At 35.4% G+C, this 12,524-nt stretch overlaps 1 protein-coding gene across 1 annotated transcript; it reads right to left on the bottom strand.

The window, feature by feature from the left end:
* Positions 1-3,889: 3,889 nt before the first annotated feature.
* LOC111396743 (splicing factor U2af small subunit B-like) lies at positions 3,890-5,211 on the bottom strand. The gene has a single exon (XM_023023239.1). The coding sequence runs from the start codon at positions 5,087-5,089 to the stop codon at positions 4,232-4,234; it is 858 nt and encodes a 285-aa protein (XP_022879007.1). The 5' UTR covers positions 5,090-5,211; the 3' UTR covers positions 3,890-4,231.
* Positions 5,212-12,524: the final 7,313 nt, after the last annotated feature.

Below are 12,524 nucleotides of genomic sequence, written 5' to 3'. Positions count from 1 at the left end.
GTCAAATCACTGTTTAAGAATGAATTTTTTTAAAAAAATGTCACTCAAACATGGTGTTAGTCTATGAAACTATTAAGAATTTTCCTAAACGGACATGGCCATCAGGCCATGCATCCCCTGGATGGATAGTTTACACACTCTCTATCAAAATATTATTTCAAAATATATTTTTGACGAAAAAGAGGGCTCAAACAAATCTTAATACAAGCTTTTTAAAGCTCATTTTTTTATTTTTAATGACACATTCTTTCAAAAAAAATAATTTTAAACATATAATTTTTCCTTTTTTTTTTAATTACAAAATTCTTTAAACGTTACTTTTCAAAAAAAATTACATCAAATGGACTGTAGATTTTGACATCAATTAATGGTTTTTAAATTATTTAGTAAATGGAATAGAGATCTTGTTACCAAATTCAACAAAAAGCAGTACTTTTTTAATTTTTTTTTAACTGAAAGTATAATACCAAAAATAAGGTAGCGAATAAAATATTATATTTCCAAAATTCAACAAATGAAACTACAATCATGGAAAAGTTCATTTAAGTTGCAACTTAAAATTGTCCCATTTGTATCATCTCCTTTAATTTGGAAATTTTATATGCATATACTTTAAAAAGCACAAAAGTATATTCTCTTGGAATATGCTTATGGGCCTAATGTTTGTCAATTGAGAGCCCTCACCCGACCAGACCTAACCCGTATTTGAGATGGGTCGGATTCGTTACTTGTGACTAATTGGTGGTGGATGAACTAGAACGGTCGGACATTCAAATTTCGTTTGTTCATTTTGGCCTGTGCAAGGCCGCAGACCATGAACCTTGACACTACTACACAACATCAACATTTACGCAAGACATTCACAACCCGTTTAATATGACTTTTGAAAAGTCAAAAAGAAATTTTGAACTCGATTGACTAATTTTATGAAAGTATTTTTTTTAGTTAGAAGAGCTTTTAAATAAAGATACTCCAATATGACTTCCTCTGAAAGCAATTCTATTCTAAAAGTGCTTTTAAAATATAGTTTTTAAACAACAATTATGATAATTTCTTCCAAAAATTCTTTTACGGAAAGTAAAAACAAAAGCAAAAGTAAAAATCATGTCAAACAATCCCTCAATCTCCAAGTGTAAAACTATTCAACACCACTGATATCAAACATCAATCTACGTGACAAATGTATGACATTAAATGATAAATTTACTTAAATACAATGTCACATAATTCATTTAATTGGGCTTATCAAGTACCAAATGTGAACACCTCGACTGTTATTCTTCAATCTTACACGAGAAAATGCCACCAGAATGATCTGGTGCTATTATTACAGAATAAAGGCACGAGTCAAGCAAGACAATTCCGATTGTACATGGCTTTTTAGGGGCTAAATCTGTATTCTTCTTACCTTCATTAGCTAGCACTCCAGATGTAATCGCAACTGCTGCTTACAAGGTGAGCGCATCTGAGAGAGGGGGCATCATTCAAGAAATTAAGACAATTCAACAAACCATCCAGCAAAACTTCTGTATAATTTATCCAAAGATGCAAATAAAATTAATCCATACTAATTTTGATTACATATTTCCCATCGGTGATTCTTGTTGATGAAACCTGTTAAATGTATGATAGACAAAACACTAATATCCTCATTCTATTCCATTCATCTATCCAGCCTTGTATCGAATTTATTTCACAGACAAAGGAAAAACACAAGTCCTAATACAAAGGACAAAGCTCATATGTTATTCCCACATCACAGATGAATCAAGAGACGTAGCAAAGCAAAATCAGATTACGCTATGTACTTAAAACCAATTGCTCGGCTTGGGGATTTATGTGCTCAGATTGCAGTCTTAGGTAAATGGCTATGATCATTTGAGCTCAAATCAGAAATAGCACTAGAATACATGAACTTCAAACTTCTCAGGCGCACGACCATATGTTTCTAAAACTATTTAATATATCTACAAGTTCATCGACACATTTATATTTAGAAGAATATAACAATGCCACAGAATATCAGATAGCTCAGAAATAAAGTATGGGTCCTTTGCTGGCTCATGAACAGCAAACCAACATTGAAACAAACCTTAAGTTGCAACGCCACAAAAGTTTGCACGTACTTGAGGCAATTCTTATCTACCAACACACTGCCCACCCTCCAATTCTTAACTACCAGTATTATTTCCCTTCTGAAGTTCATTAGGCACCTCCAAGGTGAAATATCATCCTCATTTTCACTTCATTCATCCTATAGACATTTTGTCCACAAACAAACAACACTCAGTACATAAAATATAGCATGTTTAAGATATATCCTGTAGAATTGATGTTTAAACCTTGCAAGAATTCTTCAATCATACATAATTCCTTCCTATAGCATTTCTCCATTTCATCCAGATAATGCATTAGATCATCTTCGATTGCTCCTTTCTTGTTAATAATCAAATCTAAACACCTAAAAACAAACATGATCCTCTATAGTGACCCCACAAATATCCTGTTTCTACTATCAATAAAATGACATTTTCATATACCGTCTGTCTCTTAGTTTTAAAACCTTAGATTCCAGACTCTTAAATTGTAACTCATCATTTAAACTCCTACTCTCATTGACTAAAAAAATTATGTTATCAACAAATAACATGTATCAAGAAACCTCATCTTGGATGTGTATCATGTGCTAATCCAAGGACTAAAGTAACAAATGAAAGAAAGAAAATAACTTAAGACCAAGCATTGATGCAAGACTATTATCATAGGAAATCCACTAAGATGCAAAATGGGAAAGCAAACGTACGGGAGAGAAAAAGATTGTGATACAAGATATAGAAAATGAAAGATCAAGTACTGCAGTGAAAGAGAAAAGTAAGAAAACAAGATAAATTCACAAGTACGAAATGTGATTCTAATTTTCCCAAAGTCGTAGGCAAGGTGCAAACTGAATCCCTGATGCTCTTTTATTTTATTAATTTGTAAACAAGTTAAATTGAAGGAACTTCTAATAAATTTAATCATATGAAGGCCTTATCAAAATGAGTCCCTGTTTGGGGTTCCATTTTATTCAAAATAGATTTTTCTCTTTTCTTTTCAACCAAACATTCTCCAATAAAAAATATTACACGTAAATCCAAAAAAAAATACACATTCTTCAAAAAAAAAAAAAACATTCTAAAAAAAAAAAAAAAAAAAAAAAAATCACTATTCCAAAATACATTTTTCTCCTAAAAAAATTTTTAATGGAGCCCCAAGCAAGGGCTAAATCCATTCTAATTACATCAAAACAAAAAATATCTAAGCTACTTACTTTTCCTAAAATATGTTCGTTATTGTCCATCACTCTGCTCTACTTCCGCCATTACATCTCACATTTGCAACTAACTCCATCATACACATGCACTTACTCTAGATCCACCATAACTCCCACTGTGAACCTTAAAAACACATGAACTGAGTAAACGAAATCGTATTTAGAGGTACTTGGTCTCGACAAAATTGTCAAAATAGTAACTCAAACATGCATTTTCAGGTAATCAAAAAACAAGCCTTGAGAAGATTCACCATTGGTATTGGGATTGAAGATAAAACTAAGACAAAAAAATCTTAACCACACTTGCTTGATCAAAAGTGCGACTATTTATAGGCACAAAAAGGTACTTAAGGATGGGACAGTTATAAAACCCACATTGAAAATGTAATGGCACAGAATGGATGCATTGTTACTGTCCTCTCTTGATGTGGAGCTTATCAATAAGTATGTGCGGAACAGAAACATGTATAAATCATCACCTAGCAATTATGACAACTCATTGTAATTATGAAATATATGAAAATCTAAAAAAACGTATAACCAGAAATACAGCAAGTACTGCACAAAAATTTCACATCAAAGAACAACAGGAGCAAATATATAAGCATTACGATAACACAATGAAGCATGTTAAGCCCTTGTAAAAAGAACTATAAACATCAGCACCAGTCTTCAATTACAAGATTTAAGAGGAAAAATACAAAAAGAAAGACATTGGCTTTTATCTTCCAAATTAACCATCATAATCTCGTGAAAGGAAAACAACATTATGAAGTTTTTTATAAGCATAAAAATTATATAACTAGAACAATCACCAGAAGTACAAAAACTGCATAACTAGCCAGCTCCATTTACACCCTCATCTGAAGTTGAAGGATGGACAACGGAGCAAACGGAGCAACCGAAGCAACTGCATAACTATTCTTTCTCCTCCTTCTCGCGGTTCCACTGCTCAATCCTAGCTCTACGCTCCTCACTTCCTTCTCTCACTGGACTCCTGCTCCTCCTTGGAGCAGGACTCACCCCATGCCTCCTCCTCTCTCCCTCGTACCTCCCATGTCTGTCACTACCACTCCTCCTCCCACCACCACCACCCCGATAATCCCCTCTGCGATGATCACGCGGATCATGGTCCCTCTCCCTCTCTCGCCTGTGGTAGTGTGGGGGACTCAAACTCCTACTGCGGCTTCTACTTCTCCTGAATCTGCGGTGGTGACTCCCAAACAGCTTCCTCCTAAGCTCCCTCCCAATCATTTTCACATGCATAAAATTACAATAGCCACCACGGTTACAATTATCCTCCTCATACTGCCTGCACGTAGCCTCACGAAAATCAGTAACCGGAGAAAAATCCACAATAATGGGCCTACCCGAGTAAAACCTCCCCTGCAAAGCCTGGAGAGCAGCAGCAGCCTGATCCTCCTCCTTGAACTGAACGTAAACATTCCCAATCATATGATCAGCGAGGTTATCACAAACATTGAGGGTTTCGATCTCGCCGAACTTGCTAAGCTCCTCAAATATATCCTCATAAAAATCCTCAAAATGCTCCTGGATCTTTTTGGGGTCGATGGGCTGACCCTGGGGATCGACGCCGGGGGTTATCATGTCTGGACGGTGGTACATATTGGCGAGGACCAGCGTCGGCGAGATAGTAGGGCGGTTGTGGAGGCGGGAGCAGCGGTCGCCATGGCGGCATGCGCCGATCTTAAAATAAAATGGGCAATTAACCCGGTCCTTTTCCGTTCCGAATATGGAGGCCAAGTGCTCCGCCATTATTGATTATTGATTGATCAATTGAGTACAGATTATTACTCAGCTAGGGTTTTAAGGGTCGATCGATGAAATTGAGAGAAGGCAGACAATTGAAATGCCTCAAACTTTGAAGGGTAATTGGGTAAATGGGAAAGAAGATTCTAGATTACGGTGCTAGTAACTTTTTGTAAATTTCACAAGGGTCCCCAAACCTTTTGTACATGCCATGCATGTTGTCAACCTATTATTTATGAGTAATGCTATTTATAATTGTTCATTGTGATAATCTTTCTAGGTAGTATTCCATGTGGCAGATTGCGATTTAACATATTGATATGATAATTTTTTATTATCTTATATATCAAATCACTAACCATCGCGTATATATTACGTAAGACGATTGCGATAGTGAGTGATTTCAAATAGCATTATTTATTGCACTTATTTCTTTTGAAATTATACCATTTATATTTCCTAAAAATGTTTATTTAAATGTTAAATAACTAATAGACACTAACGTGATGTCAAAGATAGGTTAAAATAAAGGATACATGCTAACACTAATTTTTTTTACCATATTCGAAATCTAAATGAAAGTTAAAAGTAATCATTTGAATTTTGTTAAATAAAGAAAATGTGTCATTTAAGTACAATATCAAATAAGTGTCACACATTTATTTAATGTTTGAATAAAATATTTTTCGTTAGTTAGGGACTTGAGAGACACAGTTTTGAAAAGTTGAGGAAATAAGTGCAATAAATGATTGGTTTGAAACATATAGATATCAAACTTAAAATGCGGAACCTAGAGAAAATTATGCTAATTTTTTTTTTTTTTATCATCGAATCGTAAATGATTTTAAGTAGAATGAAGAGAAATGTAAAGTGATTTGAACTGACTTTATGTTTTGTAAGAGTTGAGTGTGATGTAACGCTACACTGATACTTTCGATTGTGAGAAAATCTAAGCCAGTGTCTGATTTAGCTAAAAATCGAACTTTAGTAAATCTTGATAAAATTAATAAAATATGAGGTTGAAAATTGATAAAAAGTTGTGATAATGCAAGATTACCACACCAAGTGACATCTTAAGGTAATTCAATATTATACTCACAATCTTGATAATGCTCTTTTCAACCTACCACCCGTATTTTCATCCATTGTATATCTTCCGCACTCAAATATATTCTTCATCGTCCGACATTAATGGTAGAGTGCACACGATCATCACACCCTATCAGAGATACGATCTTATTCAATCTAACGTAGTTTTCAAGTGTGCAAATAACATACACATGAATAAGAGAGGGGTAGAGTTCTTTAAAGTTGGGTCCCATTGAATTTGAAAGTCAAGAGATTAATTGAGGGGAAATCACACTTTAATCATGAGTGAATCCCTTGAGTAAAAAAAACTACTGAAAAAACCACATACTTTCCCTTGAAAAAGTATTGATCTTATCGGAAGAACAAGTGGAAGCTTTGTAGAAATCTTCCAAGAAAATCTCCAACTTTGGGTCCCTATTTCTTAAAAAGGAAAGAGGTAGAATCTTGAAGCATTTGTCCTTAAAAAATGAGCATCTTCATTGACCCCCATATCAAAGTATTTTTCCTTGAAAAATAAGCATATATCTTGGCCTCATCCTTAAAGAAAGCAACCCTTTGAAGAAACAAACAAACTACTTAAAGAAAAGAGGCATTTTGATTCGAAAATTAGCATGAGTGAAGAAGACGAAACTAATTCGTGAAGACAAGCAAGAGAGGCCTACTAAAATGAGGCCCCGATTGGAGATGCCCAACGCTGATGACCCCATCATCGAAGATAAACGTTGGCTGACACATGCCTCACCAGAGAGGTAGTAGTCATGACTACCAACATGAGGAACTTGGCACGGAAAAATGCAATCATGCGACTCTTCCTTCACAAAATGCAAGCTAAAGTTGTATGCAAAATGCTCCCAAATATTCCTAATCCTGACTTCTTTCAACCTCACTATAGAGGCTCTAGGAAAAATCAAGAAGAGGAAGAAATGCAGTAGGATAACTTTCAAAGCATAAGGAGGGAGTGAGAAACCAATCCCCCTGAAAGAGGTGGAAGTTGATGTCTCTCAAAGCTATAACTATGATTCCCCTACTGTAGACCTACTCAAAGGATATATACACACATATCGCGTGCGAAATTTGTCCATAACATGGCACCATATGACGCATGGTACAAGAAGTCAAAAGTTGAAGATATTAAAGTTTTTGGGTACGTATCTCATTAACAGCTCCAGCACAAAACAAAGGGAAGATTGATGAAAAAGGAGAAAAATGGTTCTTCATTGGATACAGTGGTGGTCAGAAAAGCTAATAATCTCCAGATAGATTTCATTATTTATTAACTCGACCGTGTACATGGGACGATAAAGAATTGAGCCCACCAATTTTTATTGAGGCAGAAATTTAAAGGGTCAGAGGTCCAAATTCATCATTGGACTCATTCCCTACTAGGAAGACTCACAATTTGCAAGAATTTTATGAACAGTGTGATGTCGTCTATCTTGCATATTAGCCACAAAATATGAAGAAGCATCTATAATCAAGCTTGGGTGAAAGCAATAGATAGGAAAATGAAAATGATCAAGAAGATTGCTAGGAAAATTGTCGATGCATAATTTGTATTCCGATTAGTGGGAACAAGAAATGCATAAATTTGAATTTGATCGAAGTAAAAGTTTAACTCTTGCTCCCTACAATGATAATGTCATGCATGTGTGCTAATGATTTTTTGGCATTTATCTCTTAAAATTCAACTATCATGTCTTGCAATAACAGCAATCCAAATTACGTAAATCAACCAACTTATTAATTTTTGAACTCTCTTATATGAAATTCAACTCAAAATAAATGCAAATGTTATTAAAGTGAATATGTATTAATGTGATAATGCTAAGATGAAGTGATGAATGAAAATTCCACCAAACATATGAGGACTATATATAGTGATCGAAAAAGGAAAGAGACAATTCAATGAAAAGTCATATCTGAAAAGACAAGTCTTGTTGAAAAATACATATTCAAAAGGACATGACTTTTGAAAAATATTATTTCGGAAAGATATAATCCTCGTTCAAATAGGTTCTAGAATATTCCATAATATTCTATACAATTTTTTGACAATTTCACATATTTAAGCAACTTCAATTTCCCATTCACCGTCTAACGATTTTCACTTAAATAATCATTTTCTATACAAATTTCCAACAAAATGCAACATGGAAATTAGTAGACAAGCCACAAGAAAAGCAAATAATTGGGCTGAAACAAGTGTAAAAGACCAAATATAGTAAGACTACTCGATTCAAACATTCAAGTGAGACTCGTTGCAAAAGGATATTCTGAACAGTTTGGAGTTGATTTCACCAAGAGATTCACACCGGTTGCAAGAATGGAGACTATAAGACTTTCTTGGCAATAACAGCACAAATAAATTTTCAAAATTTTCAAATGGACGTAAAATTAGCTTTTCTAAATGGAGAAATTAAACAAAGTATGCACAGAGCAACCATATGTCTATATCATCAAAGGAAAAGAAGAAAAGGTGTATCGACTTTGAAAGGCTGCATGGAACAATATAATTGATCAATATTTTCAGCAACATAGATTTAAAAAAATTCAAATGAGCCATCACTTACTCTAAATAGAAGACCGAATATTGTTAATTATGTTGGTGTTGTTTCAAGATTCATGGATAAGCCAAGAAAAAATCATTTCGCTACAGAAAAAGAATCATGAGATATGTCAAAGAGCTAAAAGTTTCGGTCTCTTATATTTCAAAATAAAATAATTATAATAATAGAGTACTTCAAGCGATGTCTTCTACTTGGGATCCGAGGCTATTTCTTGGTTATCCAAGACATGGCGGAGGGGTTCCACGTTTGGCAATTCGACATCAATTGATTTGATTAATTAGATTGGGTCGACCTCGTCCTGGGCTTGGGTTTAATCAATCAACCCCACTTGACCCATTTTCCTAAGTATGTGAGTTCATTGCAACACATTTTTTAAAGGTATGTTTTAAAACATCTTAACCCCTAACCAAATCCCCACCCCTTTTCTCTTGCACCCACAATTGACTTGATCGCAGAGTGCAAGCAATTGTCGAACCTTTTTTCCCGACAAAAGACCTTTTACACCCTAGCAATGTGTTCAACATGCAAATAATGCTCAGGTGAACGGGGAGGTGGCCTGAACTTTATTTTTCGAATTTTGAGTTCAACAGTGACATGAAACATTAGTAGAAAATTTCAATAACTCTGTGAATAAGTCGGCCATAACAACAAACAACTTGTTTGTCATGCTCGGTCAAACATATAGAGATTCTTATGTGGAGAATGGTGACACGAACATGGAATTTTGCAAGGGAGAGCAACTAACTGATATTTTTACCTAAACCATACCAGCTGAGAAATTTGTCTACTTTAGACATGAATTGGGGGTTCAAGCTTTTCAAAAGTCAGTTGAAAATGTTCTAGTAGTTTCTGTCATTTGAAGTCGAATAGATTTCTAGAGTCTTGCATAAGTTAAAGTTACAATTAGATTGTCTAGAAAACTCATTTGCTAATTTCAAGTTATTACATTTGTTGTTAATTATCGAATTTTCCATCATTAATAGTTATTTATTTGTTTGTGACAATTAGTTAACAAGATAAGCTTTTCAACCTATGGCCTATTTATAGATTGAGCCCTAGCCTATTATTTCAATATTTAAATCCTAACTTTTCATTTTATTGTACTTGAAGTTTTTTTTAAGAGAAATGCCTCCTGTACAACCCTGCCTGCACAGGGCATCTCACATGGGGGTCCACCCCATGTATGTGTACCTGTATAGGCTCTGTTGCACAGAGCCTGTGCAAGGTAGCACTCTTCTTTTTTTCATAATCTACTTGATGGTTTTCTTAACACCCGTTTGAACTCCGTTATAATTGGTTTTTGAGAAAAAAATGTACTTTTTAGTAATAAATTTTTTTGAAGAATGTGACTAAAATAGAAGAATTTTTTTTAAAATTTACTTACAATATTATTTTATTAAAAAATATGTAATTGAAAAGAATAAAAAAAAGCATTTTGAAATTAATGGAGCCCAAACAAGAGCTTACTAACGAGTTCGGAGCAATAAGGTCCAAGAGGATAGTAATCGACTCATTCTTGGCACCCTTAAGTTTTTCCTTGAACTCATCCACAAAATGACATGGTTTAAAATGAAGTTGGGGTTCAACCAAAGAGAGAATGTGCAACAGTTGGATTCATTGCGCTCTTAGAATTGCAATTTCAATCCGAACACCTATTCCAATATGGAGATCTTATCTACTACTTCTATGTAAGGAATAGTCTAGTCCTATGATACGCCGTCATGGCTCAAGCCCACTTCACAATCCCCTAGTGACAAATCCTTTGAAGAAAGTAACAATCCCACAACCAAACTTTCAACATCAAGACAGCATATGAATAATAGTGAAAAAAAAAAAAATTAATGCTAAAAATAGCCTACAGTTAAACAAGAACAAGTGGTTATAGAGAGAAACTCTCAATCTTAGTGAGTGAGACACTCACTTTGATGCCTCTTGGCTCTTGCAATCTGAGTTTTTCTTGTCTTTGGATTTGTTTTTGCTTTCATACTGTGAAATTGAACATTGTGTGTGCTTTTCTTAGTGAGGTTTGCAAGTTTTTAGTTTGAGGTGCTATTTCAAACTGTCCTTCCAGCTTAGTTTAGGTCAGTGCATAGGCAGATTTCTGGTTTGATTGTTTTCAGCGGTTGGTTTTGGTTCTTTCGATCGTCGGTGGGGTTGAACTTTCATCTCCATGGGTTGAAGGCTGTATGTATATTGCATGTGGATAAAATCCCCTGTCCCGACTTGGGGACAGGCGTCCCTATTTTTATCCTTGTCCCCAAGCCGGGACAGGGAGCACGATTGATTGTATGTATAGGTACTTTTTTATTCAAATTTAAATCTTGAGTTTGATTTGTGTTCAGTCTGCTCTGCTCTGTTGGTTTTCAGTTTGGACAATTGGTCAAAGTAGTTGTTGGGTCTATTCCCTTTTTGGGAAATAATTTATAATATTACCTTGGACTTTTTCTCTACCCTGCACGTGGGCTTGCCTCTTGTTTGGGCCTCTTGTGTTCATTTTATCTGTTGGAATGGCTAAGGAAAAACCCAATGTGGCCCAACATAGTGGACTGCCTCTTAAAAAAAACATTGCTCTAGCCTAGGTTGATTATGAGCTGGATTCTGAAGGGAATTTTTCTTCTAACCAAGGCCGTGTTGTTCCTCCACTTCAGCGTATTGCTACACCTATCAATTCCCGCAACATCCATGTGGAGGATGCAAAGGACATCAAGGCCTCTCCAAGCATTTCTTTAACACTTGGGGAAGAGGATACAACATCCGACGAGTCTGACTTTGTACCTCAAACTATTGAATTGAAGAAAAAACAAGTGGTTAATGATGCTAGGAATGATGGACAAAAAGGTGAGAAAGTACCTTAGGTGAACCTTCTCGAGGATAATCGAAAATTTGTTGATGATGTCAAGTTACAAGCTTTTGAAAATCAATCGGAAGAAGTGGTCCTATGTGAAATGGATCTCAAAAAGTAGAGATGGCTTGGGGATTTGGGTTCGTTGGGTACTTTGTTGGTAGATTCCTAGGGAAAAACGCCTTACTCCAATTGTGTGATTCTTAGAAGATTCAGTATCAATATTTTGTTCACTCTAGTGGATGGTTGGTCTTTAAATTTGAGAGGGATGCGAAAAGATTATCGGTGTTACATGGAGGTCCATATTTTGTCTTTGGAAGACCATTAATGCTTAAAGTCATGCCTCGGTATTTTGAGATTGATGAAAAGGAAGTGAGCATGATGCCCGTTTGAATCAACCTACCAGGTCTGCCTTTGGAGTTCTAGAACACACATGCTTTGGGTAAAATTGTATCTAAGGTGGGTAAGCCTATTTCTACTAATAAGGTCACTACCACTAAAGGAAGACTATCCTATGCTAGAGCTCTTGTTGAAGCCGATGCATTTATAGATCTTGTGAGGGTAGCTAAGATAAGGTCTCCTAGTGGTAAATTAAGGAAGCAAGAAATCCTCTTTGAGCACGAACCTAAATTTTGTAGAATATGTAAGATGTTTGGGCACATGACAACTTCATGCTCCTTAAATACCCAAGCTGGAAAACAGAATCAGGTTGTTAAGGCCAATTCCAAAAAAAACTAGGTTGATAAAAATGGGCAGATTGCAGGAGACAATGCGTCTCAGATTGGACAGATTGTTGGGACCAGCATGCTTCAGGGGGATGTGCGTGATCTTGTTGGTCGACGGTGTGATAATCGACCACAAGAGGAGCAGGCTGACAAGGTACAAATCAGCATAGTCACCAGGCAGATGATAATAAAATCCTATTTACTGAGGTGATCAATAA

This window comes from Olea europaea, chromosome 7 (genome assembly GCF_002742605.1).
Source record: "Olea europaea var. sylvestris chromosome 7, O_europaea_v1, whole genome shotgun sequence".
Taxonomy (NCBI): Eukaryota; Viridiplantae; Streptophyta; class Magnoliopsida; order Lamiales; family Oleaceae; genus Olea; species Olea europaea.
Note: the sequence above shows the minus strand (reverse complement) of the source record. Positions and strands in the feature narration are given on the sequence as shown.